The 18194-nt window shown below is 43.6% G+C and overlaps 1 protein-coding gene across 5 annotated transcripts in view; it reads right to left on the minus strand.

Annotated features, from left to right (window-relative positions):
- Window positions 1-2740: 2740 nt before the first annotated feature.
- Window positions 2741-18194, minus strand: part of tns1a (tensin 1a) — a 68479-nt gene continuing 53025 nt past the window's right edge. For 3 of the 5 annotated variants that reach the window (XM_041032155.1, XM_041032156.1, XM_041032159.1), the window contains 17 exons: window positions 13682-15367; window positions 12496-12576; window positions 12044-12207; window positions 11653-11797; window positions 8982-9056; window positions 7957-8038; window positions 7163-7719; window positions 6983-7069; window positions 6592-6720; window positions 6323-6418; window positions 6153-6230; window positions 5949-6020; window positions 5582-5608; window positions 5009-5177; window positions 4719-4787; window positions 4606-4635; window positions 2741-4430 (listed from right to left, as the gene is read on the minus strand). In XM_041032155.1, coding sequence (XP_040888089.1) covers window positions 4301-4430; window positions 4606-4635; window positions 4719-4787; window positions 5009-5177; window positions 5582-5608; window positions 5949-6020; window positions 6153-6230; window positions 6323-6418; window positions 6592-6720; window positions 6983-7069; window positions 7163-7719; window positions 7957-8038; window positions 8982-9056; window positions 11653-11797; window positions 12044-12207; window positions 12496-12576; window positions 13682-15367 — 3677 coding nt within the window. In that variant the 3' untranslated portion in view covers window positions 2741-4300. The remainder of the gene's footprint in view (window positions 4431-4605; window positions 4636-4718; window positions 4788-5008; window positions 5178-5581; window positions 5609-5948; window positions 6021-6152; window positions 6231-6322; window positions 6419-6591; window positions 6721-6982; window positions 7070-7162; window positions 7720-7956; window positions 8039-8981; window positions 9057-11652; window positions 11798-12043; window positions 12208-12495; window positions 12577-13681; window positions 15368-18194) is intronic. The other 2 variants (XM_041032157.1, XM_041032158.1) reach the window with 1 other exon arrangement.

The following is an 18194-nucleotide window of genomic DNA, read 5'->3' on the forward strand; positions in this document are numbered from 1 at the left end:
TTTTTACACATAAAAACAACCTGAGCTGACATGTTGGACATTTTAAATAAGTAGAAAGACATTTTTACTCTTGGCTGAGGTGGAAAAGTTGGTGCACTGATAAAAACAAAATGCAATAAAGTGCAATGGAAACAGACTTTGTGAATAAATCATGACGTACCTGAAGGAAGTGGATTAATCCCGTCACAGCTTCCGCTGTAGAACCAAAAGCATCAGACGTGTGGAGCAACGAGGAGACTGTGACCTTAAACAGATTAATACATGAAACAAACACATCATTTTCCCTCCATGGCTTCCTGATGGTTTCCCATCGACTGATGTTTGACTGTTTCTCTGTTAATTTCCTCACCTCTTTGCATCTCGGCTGCAGTATTTTGGCTGGAAGCTTGTTTAGTGTGACAATGAGCCAACATGCACAACACCAGGGCTCTGAAACTGAAGCTGTGAAATGGAAGTGAGCCGTCATTCATTTTATTATTTACACTTGTGCTTTTCCTGCTGCGGTGTGTTAAAATGTCTCGTGGCTTGTGTGTGCTCTGACCTGATCACCTGCAGCTTTGCTTCATGAGCAATATGTGGTAAACTGCAAGTAATTAACAGAATTAAATAGATAAATCAGCCTCGCTGTCACCGAAGCATTACCCGGGGGGACGGGGGAGCACGGACAGAAAACAGGCAGCAGTTTGACTGTAAAATGAAGTGGCAGGAAGTAAAGGTGAGGAGGCCAGAGGGTGAACCAACGGTCACATGTGCCTTCAACTCTTAATCAGTTGTTTCATATGAGGTTTTGATTTTATGTAACTGTGACTGAAACCTTGCTTCAATCTTAAGCCACATTTATGGGTCTGAACTACTCTCACTGAAGTTCATCTCCAAACAATGTGGAGCACACACTCAGGGAGAGCCGGTAACTCTTCCTCCAGGTGTGGCACATTGAGCCTAACGAGGCCAGATCAGCCTGGAGCTGCACAACTGACACAGAACGATGACAGACCGTGAACCTAAGACATTATCAAAATCATTTAGTATAATGTCTAAAAATAAGATTTGTCCAGTAAAACCATGAATCAAGATTCTTCTAAGCTCATTTATCTAGTCAGAAAAAAAACAAATGAACACCCATGTGGCTTTGATGTAACTGATTTGTATTGCTTTAATGTTTTTTTTTTCTCGTTAGGAACAGGTAAGCCATGACAATATAATGTAAATGATAAGCGCAAACAAAATCTGAGACCCTTTTGTACATTGTAGCACATTCATACAAGTCCCGTCTGTACACAGGGGTCACAGAAATCACTTCTTTTTCACTGAAACAACAAGGTAGCTCTTGACTCAAAGCCAACAGGTACAATGCCAATTTCTTTTTCATTTTTTTATTTAGAGAACATTTATTTTTTTGTATTTTTCTTTTTCCAAATGACTAAAAATGAAATTAAACGTGTCAGTAGTCGATTCAAGTGCACTGTACCTCTTTGCTTTCAATGAAGCGCCACCATACATTCCTCCATTCGTTAATACTAACCGTCAAAACTGCGATAATGTGATAATGCGACACAAAACAAAGATTTTCTTTTCTTTTAAAAACATGGCGGGAAAATTAAAAGAATAAATAAGAATAAATAAATCTCTGACTTTCGAGAGGGCCGGAGAAGACACCTTTGGCAGTCTGACAAAGCTGCAGCTGTAGAGCTTTAGCATCACGGTGAGACACGTCTAACTTTATTTACCTCCAGCACTGACACCCATATGGAATTTATGTCACTCCTCTTTTGGTATTGTGAATATAAGTGCTTTGTTTACACACTTCCAATTGGGGCACAGCAGGCCTGTTCTCTCTTGAATAGGCGATGGAGGTGGACACATTTTTCTAGCATTGAGACACCAGTAAAAAAAAAAAGAGCTTTAGTCATCTGCAGCTGACATGTCTCACTCTATAGATGCAAGGGCCCCTGTGTTAGTCCTATAACACCCATTCCTGTGTGTCCTGGCTGGTTCAGCTTTCTTAGATTTGCTGCTAAAGCTGAAGCAAGGTGTGTAGTTTAAAAGTGTGAAACACAAAAATGGAAAACTGAGTCGCAGTTGAACATAGAAAGCCACATGCATCCAGTCAGAATAGATGGAAAGTGTTTGAATCTTTGGCAAAATTATAATCGGAACTGTCATGGGTGCATACGGCTGTTTTCATATTGCATCTGAGGTTGGCTTCTGAACTTTTTCGTGCTTCCCTTTTTTCTAAAATCGGCATGTCTTTACCTTAATACCTACCAGCTACAACGCGTTGACTTCTACGAGTGTGTTTCTGCCGTGGAAACACACTCGGATGCTTCTGTCCATGCAATTCAGACTCTTGGCTTCTATCTCATTCATGCCCTACCTCGTTCTGAGAGAACGCAAAAAATGAAAAACATGACGAGCCGAAAACAAACATATACATGTACAAAGTAATGTACACCATATATTCAAACACATTTCAAAATCGTCAGACTTTGAAATCATTAGCCAAAATAAGTATATATTTTTTTCTCAACCCATTAGGTAATCTTCTTTATCTAGACTGTACAATATATGTATATATGAGTAATCATGAGGGACCAAAGCAACAAAAATAAATACTTTTTCGCTATGTCACCTTTCAAAGTAGTATATCTATGTACATTTATATCAATATCAATTTTCCTTAGCTTATTGTGAATGGTTGAGCGTGTGTTCAACAAGCAGGCATTTGCGCACAGTGTGGAAACTCCTTGTGTTCTTTTGTGTCTTTTTTTGTTGTTGTTGTTGTTGTTCTGTTTTTTCTTTTTTTTTTTTTTTAAACTTTGCCCTAAAACATATCTAAATGTAAATTTTGACAACACTGTGGAAAAACAAGGACCGGACTGTCCGGACAGTGAAAGGTAACCCTGGCTCAAATGGACCGAAATTAAAACCAAAAAAATAAAAAATAAAAATATAGCATCTCACCATCATGTGACTACTTCAACAATGGGTTGTCTACTTCTTTTCAGGACTCTGAGGAGAGTACAAAAATGTTGTCTATTTCATGCAGTCTGTGACAAGTCATACAACCTCGGTGTACTTGTCTAAAGGTTTTTAAGTCGTTTTTAGCACACAGCATAGAATGTTTTCAGTGATGTTGAATGTAGCTATGAGGGAGGGTGCATTTAGGGACAACAACATGCATAAAGAACAGTGCATAGGTCCAGGTCTTTGGGCCAGTCCCTGGTGATTTCCAGTGTGTTTCAGTGGCAGCGTCTATCAACAGATCCACTACTGCAAGCAGTTGGTGATGGGCAAGTCTATGTGACACCTGGGGAAGGGTCCAAGCCTTAAAGAGTGGCGCCATCTTGTGGACAAACAGTCTTCCTCTCTCTATCTGCCATGCCATCAGGAGCTTGCTGATTTCAGGCGAGAGTAATCCAATAAGCGAGTTTAGAGAGTGAGAGAGCGATCAGGCTTGGACCAGAGGCTGAGGTGATGCAAGTGTGGCTGCACTGACACAAAGTGCGGTGACCTTAGCGTGGCGGTTTTTGTGAGTCTGGTCTGCTATGCGCAGTTTAGATCAGTCGTTGTTTCACTGCAGAGCCCTTTCCAACACACAACAGACCTGGAAAAGACCACTCTAAGGATTTCACAATGAATTTTGTGGAAGGTAGAAGAACCAAGCTTAAAGATCAAGCTAACATGCATAAGGTCTTCAGACAATGTTTTGCTAAAAGCCATCAAGGCCAACTTTTTTCCTGAAGACGAGTTCAAGAAGAAACCGTATTTCTTTTCTTTTTTTTGTTTTGTTTTGTTCAACACTTCATCTTTTGAAAAGAGGAAATAATAATGGCTTAATAGCTACATCATTCTTGCACTTGTATTGCAACTACCTTTGGTAAATCAATCAACAAAATCGACAACAGAAAACCCTGAAACATACGAGTCCTCACGTGTTCCCCGACTAAACTTAGCATTGTTCCTTTAGTTTTTAGCTGGCATTTTCCTCAAGTACAGGTTACCCTGTGAATACATTTTCTCCCTTTGATGGCCTCCATGTTTGTCACGTTCACAGCTCCACACCACACGTCCTCTAGCGCCAATTTGGATCCACACCAAATCCTTCAAACAGACTCTTCCAAAAAAGACCAAAGTCAAGACAAACCAGCAAGGCAGAGAGAAAAAAAAGAGAGAAGGGAACAACAGAAACAAACCAACAGGAAACAGGAAAAAAAAAGGACATCATCGAGTCCTGGCGAAAAAGACACCGACGAGGACGGAAGATTTCAACATGGCCACTGCCATTAAAAGGTTGGGGCTTTCACCGTTTCATCATTTTGGAGACAAAGCTGACGATGGCGGAGGCGGGCTGATCTATGTCCAGCTCAGCAAACAGGTGGCTGACATTGTCTGTTGTGCTTCCTTGTTTCCTCGCGACAAATCCAAAAAGCCTGGAATTAAGAAAAATACATCTGTGTTTAGTATTTTTGCTGATATTCTAGCACCATAATGGGAAGATATGAACCACTAAGTTTAGTGTAAACTGCAGCAGCAGAATAACCTGAAAAAGGCAACCAACGTGTGTTACCATTTACAACTGCAAGCATATTAAATATTTAAACTTACTTCACTGAGCCACCTCCCTCTTTGCCCCATCTATGGAAAGAAAACGAAAGAAATATCTTTTAATACTTTAATCAAAACCAGTTTAAATATTTGCACGTGAAAAAGGTTCCTACTTTCTGTCCTGGGGATCGATGTCACAGTAGGTTACCGTGTTGATGGGATAATGTCGCCTGAAGAAAATTCTGCAGGAAAATGGAAGAACACACACAATTTATCATAAATATCAATTTACGCTTGGGAAAGCTTACATCTGTGTGTTTGTATGTACATGATAACATGCAGGGGCCATTTAATAGATACATGAAAATACAGGAGAACACTGACACATCAGCCACCTAATGGAAGGATCTTGAGTGGTGGCCTGTCGTGTTGCAGGCCACGCGTCGTGCGTGTGTTTACTCACTTCCTCTGACTGTCAGTGAGCGTGATGCCCTGTGTGGACACCTTGAAGTGGACGGTGGTCGCAGCTGGCAGAGGGTTGGTCGCCAGCGTCTGACTGATGGCCTTGGAAATGGCCTGAGGCCCCGTGAGAGACTCCATGTCAACGGAGTTGATGTAGAGGACGTTGCACGCTAGAAGTAACACAGAGTCACTGTTAAATAAAAACAGATACAGGAGGAAAAAGGAGTGTGCGTGCAGTTCTGTGTGAGATGATGGAGGCTGCAGTGAGGAGTGTTTGACAAGCTTACAGTGAACAGTGTTGTTTAGTTAAGTTTCTCATGCACTGTGCAGCTGGTAGCAAATACATTCAGATGGTCTTTTGCATTTAAAAGTGTTTGAACAGTCTATTGTGGCCATTCCCAATACGTCATACATGCTTTTAAACTTTTCCTGAAACAACAGACCATGTCATGTGATTTTTCCTGCAAGCAAAAATGGAGGAATAACAGCGGTGACTTGTTTCTGTGAGAGCAGGCATCACCACATTCACACTCAAAGTGCATGACAGAGCACAGCAGTGCACAACAGTATTTACCGTGGGCTTCCTCAGGAACCTTCTGGACTGTAAGGTAAGGGTGACAGTGTGTGAGCAAGTGAACTGTTTATGGAGAAATCATACAAATGTGCTTAGAATTACATTTATTCTTTGAGATGGAACTTATAACATCAGTACTGTGGCTTCTGCCAAACTATCTCCCTCTGATTTCCAACTTCATAAACTTGCCCTTTTCCTCATTTTTGCAATGTGCAATGTGTGTTTCCACACTGAAAGAATATTAAAGGATGCTGTCTGATGGGTTGATGGAAACTGAATTGGCAAAATGACACTGAGGGACTCTATGATGTGAAAAGCCTGTGAAATCTCTGCATAGGTAAAGTGAACTGAATGGTTTCCTGTTTACCTGCTCCCTGCTTCAGAAGTTCAACAACTGGATCAGTTGGTGTGGCAAGTTCCAACGCCTCTTCATTTGGGTCTGTGAGCATCAAATGAAATAAAGTAGGATAAAAAAGAACATTTATTTCATGAAACAATATTGCAACTCAGCTAATGGCATCTAACAGTGATTGTCAGTGGAGAGAGACGTGAAGTGGAGGGTTAGACTGACCTTTGGTGGGGATCATCAGCTTACAGGGCAGAGCCAGTGGAGTCATCGAGTGCTGGTACACCAAAGCAGAAAGACAACCTACAAACACAGAGTAACTGCTGTCTTAAACTGGATCTCTTTGAAATGCTGATCTTATAAGACTCATGAGTCAAACAGAGCTATAACCTCACCAAAGTAGGGCTCATTGGGGCAGCCCTTCAGACGGACGCCTTTAGGGCTCGTCTCAATCAGGAAGTGCCTCACCAGCTCGTTAGTCATGTCACCAACTGGAACAAAATATTTAGATAAATGCAAATATTCCCTCTAACGATTTACGATTAACGAGACAATTTGAACGTCTTTTGTCAGAGATCAGTTTTATGTAAAAAGTCAGATATTTTGTTGTAATAAAACTTTTAAGCTTCACAGGAGCAATTTTATTTATTCATTTATTTTTTACCTTTCTTGTTTTGTTGGACAGTCGGCGGGGGACAGGCCACCTTCATGGCCAAACCGTAGGCCCCGCGGAAGGAATGGCTGTCCCTTATGATGAACGCCCCGGGCTCCCGGTCCTTCAGCAGGTTGATGGCTGAAAAAACAGAGAGAGGAGGAGAACAAGGGGGTGAAGAAGGAAAAGAGGCAGCAGCAGGAGGATGAGAGAGATTAGAAAGGATGAAGCAGAAAGGGAAATGAACAGAGGAAAACCAAATGAGGGGCATTGTTGATCAAGTAAAATGGACGAGAGGAGAAAAACCAGATAAACAGAATGGCTGTCATTGTTATTTTACTCTCTTTCACTCTGAGATCAATAAATTCATAGAAGAGGGTGTGGAAAACCACCACACACTCACCTTGCTCTCTGGAGATGTCTGGCTTGTACCAGAACTTGGAGGTGTCCTGGACAAACTTGACATTCATCTTAATGTCTGGATAACCATCTGTTGGGATGAAAGGAGACAGTAAGAATGGAAACTGAGGACACACACCTTCTGCAGACTGGACAAAAGTAATCTCTTCTTTGAGCGTCTCACCATATATGGACTTGGAGATGTCTGGGAGTGTGTGAGTCCCAGACAGATTTGGTGTGCTGCCACCACTGGCTGGTGTCGGTGTCAGGTTATTGTTGTCCATCCTCTCTGCGTCTCCACTGGACATGTGCCTTTTCTCCGGCAGCTGTGGGGAGACGGGAAACGCAGGCGTGGATGGCGGCTGGGCGCTCCCCTGACGGGAAGCAGCCCCCAGCTCATCAGGTGTGCTTTGGCCACTTGCTGCTGTGCGGCGCCCCATCAGGGGGCTGGGAGGCACGCCAACGGCTGCTGTTTTAGGGCTTCGGCCAATGAGAGGGCTGGAGGGGACGCCGACTGGAGGCGGGTGTCTGGCCAGTGAGGGGCTGGCTTGACCCAGGCGTCTCTGGAGGGCGGGGCTCGGTGGCGTGTTGGTGGCCACTGTGCGGTGGAGGGTGTTGGGGCTGCCGGGGACGGTGTGGACGCCCATGATGTTGACCTGGGAGCCCTCGGGGGAGTTGGGTCTGTTGGGGTGGGAGGGGGCAGAGCTGAGAGGGCTGCCATCTGAAGACCCAATCCTCCGTCTGCAGACAAAAAACAACAACGACAGAATTATTAGTTTTATGTCTGTATTCTGTGTCTGCTGTTGATACGTTAAAGACACAAAATATTAAGGATGAGTCGAGTATTTGTAACATCGAGGGGAGGAATTTGATCATCGACTGCATGTCTGCCTCTCCTCATCTATCTCTCTCTCCTCTTATTTGCAGATGTTAAACAATAAACTGTGCTGTTGTGTTTTTGCTCATATGACTACTCACCCATCAGCGCTGTGAATCGGACTGCTGGAGGAGAGAGGAGCGTTGAAAGGTTGTGCTCTGGAGTCCCCAAAACTGTGAATATCTGCGGATCACAAAGCATCAAACACACACACAAACAGAGTCAGTCTCAACTTAGTGTGTCACACAACATGTTTTGCCCAGAGCCCAATGGGATGCAGTTATCAGACGTCGCACCCGAATGAAAAGTTGGATGTGACAGAAGTAGGAAATGATTCGAAAGTCAGTCTGAATACAGCAAACATTCTGTGGAAAGCTGGGATGCAGAACTGAAAAGGAAAACATTTGGTTGCAGATAAAAAAATATATATATAAAAAAATGTGTCGAGGTCAGGAGACTGTGTTGGTGTTGGGTGCAGAGCTGCTTAAGGTATATTTCCACAGAAATGCCCTTACCTTGTTCTCCATCATTAGAATCAGAGTCTAACAACAAGAAAAGATAGAAAGCAAGGGAAGGAGAAGAAGAGGAAGGAGAGATGTGTGGAGGAGGAGGAGGAGACAAGGAAGACAAACTTGAGTGCAAAGCAAGAACTGTAAGGTGTGTGTGTGTGTGTTGGCTATTAGCATTTTAGTGGAAGCACTGCAAGGAGTAAGATCAGATGTAAGCACCAGGGGGCAGCAGAGACTAACAATCACAGTGTTACAGCCTCTTTCTGCTCACTCAGCTTCACAGCTACAGTATGATGTAATGCAGTGATGCTGCACTGCCAAGAGCTGAACAGAGTCAAAGCTGTTGTATGTAATGATCTAATTTAGAGCATTATGATCAAATTATGTTCAACTTAATTCAGTGTCTTTGGAAACTTTGGGATCTCCACTAGAGAAATAACTGCTTGTTAAAAAGTTTAAATCAAGAGTAAGCAGGAAAGCATGTCACCTTTAAAATGTTAGAACAACCCCCAGAAAACAAACAGGATATTTACTCCTGAAGTCCAGTGTTTCGATGCTTTACCAAGACATAGTACAAATTAAGATTAGAATACTTTATCTGATGTGTGTAAACTGACCTGATCCACCCTGTTGATGTGGCTTCAGTCCCAGCGTTGACAGAGGAGTCTTGGTCAAACCCGGAGGAGAACGAGCTACAGACAAAACAACAGACAAAAGGTTGGATTTAAAGGAGCAGGAAAACTGATCAGAGCCGACATAACTATATTTTGTGATGAGAATTGTATAACAGGCCATGCAAGAGTACAACATGATCAATGCAAGGCATGAAAAGACACAATTTTTCACTTAACCATCAATATGATGTTACATGAAAATGCATTCGATGGTGGATTCACATGTTTGAGGTGGACTTTGTTAATGCAAAGATTTCACACACAAGTAGAACAGTGGAACACATCTAAATAAGTAACATTACAGAGGCTGTTCATGAAATATCCACTCATTAACTGCACAAAGATGATACAGTAAAAGCACATCCAGCATTTTGGAAATAAACTCTTTAGTTTCATGAATCCTCCACTTCCAAAAAGAATGCAAATCGATAGCATGACAGGGATTCAGGTCACAGCTCACTGAAGGTGGCATGGAGAGGGTGTGGGTGGTAAATATGAAATTTTTGTGCCACAGAGCAGATTCTTACTGCAACAGCTGTGTGTTCGGGACTGACTGCAGGAGGGACGGCAGGGCTGGTTTACTAAAGTATCCTCACAGTCACACAGACCTGCAGGCCTACAGGAAGGTCACTGCTGTAACTGAGTCTTAAGAATTGAATATCTTAAGAGGTTTGGTTGAATTAGTAATACATATGATTAGGTGTGTGTGTAGCATCTCCTTTAACTTTTCCTTAATTTCAAAATGTCAAAAATAGAGAAAAAAAAAGGAAGTAAAGGAAGAATGTAAAAAAATAGAAACATGATGCTCCAAAAATCCAGCAAACCCGATGACAGTAATGAAACACTGCTCATATTCTTTTAAACGGTGCCTGTATAAGAAGCTGCAAAACTATATAAGCCCTTCCTTGCTTTTCCTCCACTTCTATATCCACTTTCACTTCTACATCCACTCTAATCGTGTTGTTCAAACACAATTTGCACTCATGCTCTGGGCTATTGTTACTGTCAACTCATGCATTGCTTATATTTCACCAAATGCAAATTCAGATATTTGTTTTGAATGATGAGAAATGATGTTATTTAGAACAGTAAAAACTATTTACTACAGACACAAGATTATATTGAAGTTGCTGAAATCTGAAAAGGGAAAATTAAAGCAGTTTTTTGAACTTCACAGGTAATTATATAGGATTTTAGTGAAGGAGAGGACACTCCCCATGCAAATACTTGCAAAATGCAGTTTGTACATTTTCAAAACCTGCTTACACCCTCAGTGTCCCTCAGGACTCTGTTGTTCATTGACACAAGACAGAGATGGATCAAACCTTCACCTGCATCCTGGTCCTATTGAGCTTGTCTGCAGCTTTTGGCAAGTATGTTCTCATCAGGGAGTATATGATCTGGCATGAAGCTCAGAGTTACTGTCGCATGTATCACACAGACCTGGCTCCTGTCAGTAATGAACATGACATCTTCCGACTTCAGCAGCTTCCCGGTTACTTCTTCCGCTCGTCGTTCTGGATAGGATTGGAACGGAATTCCATACTCACAAAATGGATGTGGTCAGGTGGTGGTCAGGTGTCCACATTTTTCTGGGCACCAACTCAGCCCAGTAACTATGAACATGAAACCTCTGGTGCAATTATATCCAACATGTGGCGTGATGCATTTCCACATGAAACTCTCCAATTCTTCTGCTACAGTGTGCTTGTAGTGAGAGAAAGAAAGACATGGGAGGAAGCTTTGGCCTACTGCAGAGAGCATCACCGTGACCTGGCCAGCGTGGCATCGGAGACAGAGATGCTGCTGATCCAGAAAGAGTTAGACAAAAAAGTCACCACAGAACGCGTCTGGATGGGTTTGCATTTCTTCCCCGGGGGCTGGCTGTGGGTGGACGGGCAGCCGCTGGATTACGAGGCCTGGGCTCAACAGAACAAACCTGTGTGTCCTGAAGTCAACCTGAAGTGTGCTGCCTTACACATGATGGAAGGGACACAGACGAACAGTAACACTAATGGGACAGGAGTAAGTCAGGCAGCTACAGATGTAAAACACAGTGTATGGGAGGCTCGTGACTGCATGGAGAGACTCCATTTTATTTGTTACTGAGAGTTTAAGTTAACTTCGACTACATGAAATGTAGTTGTGCTGTTGGTTAGTACTTGCATTAAAAGTAAATTTGCTATAGTTAAAGTTAAGATACATTATGAACAGTTTTTGTGAAGTAGTTTCCTGAGTCTTTAGTGGTTTGTTCCATTTACTTTTTGGTGTGAACCTGTGTGTTTGTATTACCCATGTTTTATTACTTGTCGGCAGTCATCTTCTTCTTTTTTATTTTTTTTGTGCTGTACTTTATCCTTTTGTTTTGTGGTTATGTTTTGTTCAAATAAACGGGTGATGAACCAGAATCAGAATAAAGATAAATGAAAGTAAAGAAAATAATAAACGTGTATCGTGTTGGTATCATTATGCAAGACTTTTTTTTTGCCTGTCTTTTCACTAATTTATCTTTTTTTTTTAACATTTTAAGATGGACAAAAGAGAGTAATTAAGGTAAAAGTCAGTATTTTGAGGATTTGAGAGCGCCCTCTGTCTGCAGGCAGAAAGGACCTACACATGTTGAAGTAAGGAGTCTGTGGGGACACAGGGAAGCTGGGGGTCTGTGGAGAATTCTCACCACCGCCTCCAAAGGTGGGGCTGTTGGCAAGCCCGTCTGCCTTGTCGTCCTCAAACGCCTCCAGGTAGCTGTGCATTGGACCCTTAAAAGAGACAGAGTGAAAAACAAGGAAATTTGTTAAATTAATAAATCAGGAAAAATACCCTCTTGAACCCAAAGAGGGAAAGACCTTTATGTGGAAATATGTCTAAATCACAAAGTGGGGATGTAAACTGGGAAGATCCTGCCATCCTCACTGACTTAAACATTGCTGATTAACAGTACTTGTCCACTGATACAATAGAACAGACACTTGCAAGTGGATTGACCATAAGGCTGAATACTGTACCTCTCTGGGTCTTCCTCCTGGGTTGTGGGCCAGATTGCTGACAAAGTCTGGTGAATGAACTGATGATGTGTTATCATGGCTGCTCTGATACTGTCCCTCACTGGTGGTCCGACGCCGGCCTGTCTCTTGTGTCACCTCTGGGGTCATTCCTCTGGAGCGAACTCCTGCAACATCCCAAAATATTCACTGTGTGGAACTGTCAACACAACTTCAACAGCAACAGCAAAACAGAGAGAGAAAGAGGTTCAAAGTGACGTAAGGGGGAATAAAAAAAAAACAAAACTGTGGGAAGGGACAAATAGAGCAGAAACATTAATTGATGAAAAATCATGAGGAAAGTAATCATAAAGGATCTGAAAAGAATTTTGAGAAATGGTTGGAAAGCAGAGAACGATTCAACAAATGAAGGAACTAAAATGCCAGAAATTAAGAGCGAGGGAAAGTGGACAAACCAGAGAAGGAATAGGAGCGATGGCGGTCAGATTGTTGCGGTGTCATGCTTTCACTGATGCCCCGAATGCGAGCGTTGTACTCTGTTCCCGGGGAGGGGGGGGATCAGGGCGGTGGATGGGAGGCAGGAAGTGAATGAGGAAGGTAAGAGAGGTGCAGAGGAGGAAGCAATGATGGGAAAGGTTGTCCAACACAGCAGAAGGATGGATTGAACAGAAAAGGAGAGGAAAAATCAGAACAGAAGTGAATCTAATGAAAGTGAAGAGAAAATGAAAAGATATTTATCAGATGGGATGGCTTCTTGTTCATAGTGAACAGCAGCATAAAAAATACACAACAGAAATGATCTCATCCACCTCTAACAACCTACAAATGAGGAATTTATAACTTATTTCCACTGGGTGGCGCCTGGGAGCTTCCACATGGCCTCACATGTAGGTAAATATGAATGCAGACAATGCATGGAAGCAGGAGCCTCTGAATGTTTGGCTATTCTTACTCTCAACCTATCTCCACTCTCACCAGCACTGCTTTATTTTAGCTGCAGAGCTAATTTTACAGGCACCGGTCAGTCCTGTGGTACGGCACCCCATGATGAATCTGTAAGAAGACCTGCTGAGAGCTGCACTGCTCACGTGCTGTCTGGAGAATAAGACTAAAGATGCTTGAAACTGAAGTTGTAATTATTGTATTAGTGGATAAAGCTCTAAATTACCACACTCTCAACGTTCCCTCCCTCCAGGCAGTTATTGTTTCTCAGTGAACCTGATCCAACCAATACAGAACTAACCAAAGTAACATTAGTGAAACAAAAAAGTAGATATAAAAATAGATATGCTTGACGTTCAAGGTTACCTGAGCATTTGTTTTCATGTTGTACGGAAATAAATGAAACTAATTTGCAGTTAAGTAAATGAATTACTGCAACACACTGCAACAACAATAAAAAACAACAACAAAAAGTTATGAAGTTACATCACAGCTGCCGGGCATACAATTGATGAGTGCTACTCTTGATGCATATCTGCTATAAACTTTAACTTAATCTTGAGGCACATTACAAAACAACACCTCAAATACAACTGAAACACTGCATGTGGACTCACTCAGGAACTTACTCCTTCCCTCCCTCATTCATTCACTCACTCATTCACTACCTCAATATAATACAATATCTGAAAGTCTCACCAGCGATGCGGTGAGCCACCAGGCCTTCCAAATTTAGCGTCTCCTCCTCTGCATCTTGTTCTCTGGCTAAGGAGGAAGAGGAAGTATCCTTGGGCTGGGGGGTGAGAGCGGGGAGAGGAGAAGAGGAGGCACTGTAGCCTGGGTAAGGAGACGAACCCTGCAGGTCTGGGGAGTGGGAAACCCCGCCGCTTGGGTACGAGTTCACAGGCTTCAGTGGTGCCTGCTGGTTGAAATTAGAAGTGGGATCAGTGGGGTAATGGTGGGGTGCTTGACGTGGGTGGAGGTAGGGCTCAGGGGTGTGTGTTGGGGTGGTGTTTTGGTGTTGGTAGCTTGCATTGGGCCTCTGGGGAGAATACACAGGAGACTCCATAACTGGGCTCTGGCTGGGCAACGCTGACACTCTCCCAGTCGATCGTAGGGGCTGATGAAAAGAATTGTTGACTGTCCCAGAGCTGTTGTAGCCGTGGATGGCAGAGTCTGCTTGGTACGAGGGTCTGGCAAGGGTCTGGGAGAAGGGCACCTGTGATGAATTCAGGCTGTTCTCCCCAGGGGGTGCACTGTGGGACTTCGACATGTGGGAGTTGATGGGATCCAGGTCAAGCATGAGCATGTTGAGTGCCTCGATGGACTGCTCGATGTCCCGCTGCGAGGCTGGGGTGGGGAAGTGAGGCAAGCTATGAGTTGACTGAAGAGGAGGGCCAAATGGATCATCTGGGAGGCTATATTGGTGCCAAGCGCTAAGACCTCTTTGAACGGCCTCTCGACTACTGGTGCTCCTCTCAGGGGCCCTGGGCATCAGTTTTGGATTGATTTCAGGGCTGCTGGCTGGCGGGTTCCCGAAGGATTGTGAGCGGTACATCCCACCTCCGTTCTGGTAATTGTTGTATCCCCCCTGTGGTGATGCAGAGTCCACAGATCTCTCTTGCATCGCCGTGGGGGTTCGTACTCCATGCACAGGCATTTCGCTCAACTTTTCCCCAAGAACACCTCTCTCAAGGTATGGCCCGTCGTTCTGCCCGCTGACAGGTGTCTGTGACTGGTAGTAGAGGTCAGCTGGTGTCGCCTGGCCCTCTAGGGAAGAAATCGTGCCCAAGCTGTCCACACTGTTGCCCTCTTGGCTATTAGGCAACTCGTCGTCGAGAATATCTGTCTCACGCTCGTCTGTTGAAGGGGCACCAACTAGCCTGGAGTGGCCCCCGTTGACGTGCACCTGCGCTGGGACCAGGTGTCGTACTCCTCCCCCTGGACTGGTGGATGTGGATAGGTAGGCTTGCCGTTGATGAGTTGGTGCCTCAAGGCCGCTCAGAAGCTGATCAAGCTCTCTCTTCTCCTGCGGGCTGAGTGGTGGGTGGGTCGCGGTTGGGTTGTTGTGATTCACAGCACTCTGCACAGACTGGCTGTGCTCATCAGTACGATCAGTCTTGATGGATGCAGTAGAGTTGCCTGAGTCGCTGCTCACGGAGAGGGTGTGGTCGACGGCAGGGAGGGAGGCGTGGCCTGTCACAGGAAGTGTCTGGTCAGTGGTTTGGAGGGGATGGTTGGCCTGCTGCAACGGGCTCTTGGTATTGGTCAAGGGGTTCTCATGGACTGGGAGGCCATTGATGGTGACAACTCCCTCCAGGGAGTCTTTCTTGCGGACTCGGGCATATAGGCTTCCATCAAGTGGGCCTTGGGTATGAACAACATCTGAAAGAGACATAAAGAGACATATACCAAAACTATTAAACTAAGTCCCTGTTTTCATGCAGTTCAAAGCACACGCAGAATCAAAACATGGCACAAAATGGGACACATTTGTCTTTTTCTTTGTGCAGATGATTCAGACAAGTACAAAACCTGCTTGAGGTGATTTAAATCATCTCATCTTCTTGCACAAACAAAGTTTCATTCAATTTCATTGGCTGCAGTGATCAAGTCATTTTTGCACAGGGCAGGATCACTCACACCACAAGCACACTGACCCCCCTCTGCACCCGTCTTATTTGACCTGAGGTCCAACATGTAGCCCAGCTTCCAGCAACACAGCCCCTCCAGCTCTATTAATAGCTAATTTACAGGGCTAAAGCCCCTGTCACGTTGCGTCAGTGCAGGCCCACATGGTCTGACGTGAACCACAGTAGGTCCTGTCCAACACACTGAAACAGCTGGCCTGTGTGAACCAAAGAGAAGAGCAGCAGTGCCAGTTTGAAAGCACAGAGCTGGGCTGTGAGAAGACAAACTGTCTTCTTTAAGTTTCTGGCTGCTGAATCATGAATCTGCCTGACTACATACATGTTGCACAGTGCTATAAATCAATATTCATTGCATTTTTTCATGGGAATATTTTACATATATGTATATAAAAAAGGAAAAAGCATATTCTTATCATCTATTTTCTGGTGTGCACAGCTTGTAGCATGCTGGGCAGGGCTTTCCTTTATGTGAATGGAACAACTACACCAAATTCCTCTGGCCTGGCTACACCTCAGATGAACGAATGGAGAATAACTTTAGCTATGAAAACTTTCAAAACAGTCTGTAGGCTTCCACAAAAACACTGAATGTCATGCAATTATTTTGGTGAAAGAACCTCATTTCGAAATCAAGTGAAAGGCACTAAACTTCTGAACAAAAGTTATTGCTTCTTTCATATGACAGCAATTAAAAAAATTAAGCATGGAAGGAAAAAAGTCCCCATCTGTTTATAGCATAAGTGTCAGACTTATTTGACATTTGTTGGACACACATAGCCCAGCTCATGTCATCACATTTGATTTAAGGGTGAGATTTCCTGTAAAATCATCAAATCATAGATTGGCTGCTGTTTCAGTGGCAACATCAGTTGATTTCTTGCTTTAATGAGCTCTAAGTACTTGTTTCTTCCCCTTTGAATATGAACAAAAATGTATTTATATTTTTAGCCATTTTAAAAAAGTCTAACCATAGTGGAGACACTCCCCAGGAGTTTCAAAACTTTAAAAACACAAAACACAATACAATTCATTTGTGGCACATGAACACATAATCATGGGTGTGTGTGCGGCAGAGTAATTTACACAGTTGAGATATAATGTGTACTACAATTATAGGCCAGTGTGACATTTCAAACTGTAAAACACTATACCGGGCTCCGTGAAACACAACAATCACACGTGCACCAGTTCATTCTGTGGTAACACTTATGCTTACAAGAAGAAAGTAATACACCAATACTAGCTTCCCATATCCAGCATAATTTTGCAAAGGGATACACAACATATACATGGCAGCGGCTGGCTCATATGTGGGATGTTCCAAATTGAGCGACCCCCGGGGACAGATGGTGGATCACTCGGACCGCAGCTATTTCAAAACCCATGTCAACAACAACTCACAGGCACAGTAGCAACAAGACCAGGAGGGCAGGCGAGGAAGCTGTAAACACTGTTTGTTCCTGTGGTTGTTTTTAATGATGAACATGATGGGAGTACAATGCCCGGTTTAGCATCACATTCCATGTGGAGTTGATTTTAATGTGTCTGAAGTTAGATTCATGTCCAAATTGCCACACATAACAGAAGAGAAACAAGAAGAAGCACCAGATTGTCTAGATCCTCAATATTTGACTTCTTATATCTGAATATGACATTAGTTGTATTTCTTCAAATGATAACTATATCACTAACTCATAGTATCACAAACTCAATGAAAGCATCCTCCTTACCAGTAGGTCAGCTTCCCTTTTTTAAAAACCTTTTCCTCCTTAAAAAGCCCAGAAAGGATGAATGATTTCTTCTTCTCTAACCAGTTACATCGAAATCAAAAGTCCTCATTTCAGTCCATACATCATGTCTTTTCGAAGCCTCTGTGTGACTGAACTTTCTGCTTCTGAGCTTCCTCTCCGAGTCTCCCTCTGCCCTGTCTGAGTCATGCCCTCCTATCACCCAACATGTGCTCTACTGGAGCGAGGCGGGGCTCTACCACTGAAGCTTCCGAAAGGGGTGAGCTGGCACTGGATAATCTCTGTATGTTCCCGGCAGCGGGGGAGGGAATCCACCCCTGCCACCACCTCCACCTCCACCTCCACCCCGCTGCCTGGGAAGAGATGTCATTTCAAATAAACTACAACTCCCACGCCATCTGTCTGCCCCGGCACTGCAGCATCCCTGCCTGATGACATCATTAGGGGGGATCTCCTCACTCAGGGATGCCCCCCCCACCCTCACCCTGAGTATCTGCAGGTCTTACAAAGCAAAGTTCAGCTTTTTTTTTTTTTTTTGCAGAGAAAGCAGCCATTGCATGACATAAATTCTTAATAGCTGTATTTTAAATCTACAGTAATTCAAAACTTTTCAGCGAACAGTGGTCTACATTTTCCACCAGCTGAGCTCTTTCTGTCTTTTGCTGTCTCTGTCTAACCCTGACCTTTAACAGGACAGGGAATGCCCTTGTTCTAGTACATAAAAGATGATCTTTCAGCGCTCTGTGGCAGAAACGACTCAACTTTGCCGGGATGACACTTTTTCCAGCTGCTGCCGTTCTGAGGTTAAATCAG

The sequence above is a fragment of the Toxotes jaculatrix genome, chromosome 24, assembly GCF_017976425.1.
Source record: "Toxotes jaculatrix isolate fToxJac2 chromosome 24, fToxJac2.pri, whole genome shotgun sequence".
Taxonomy (NCBI): domain Eukaryota; kingdom Metazoa; phylum Chordata; class Actinopteri; family Toxotidae; genus Toxotes; species Toxotes jaculatrix.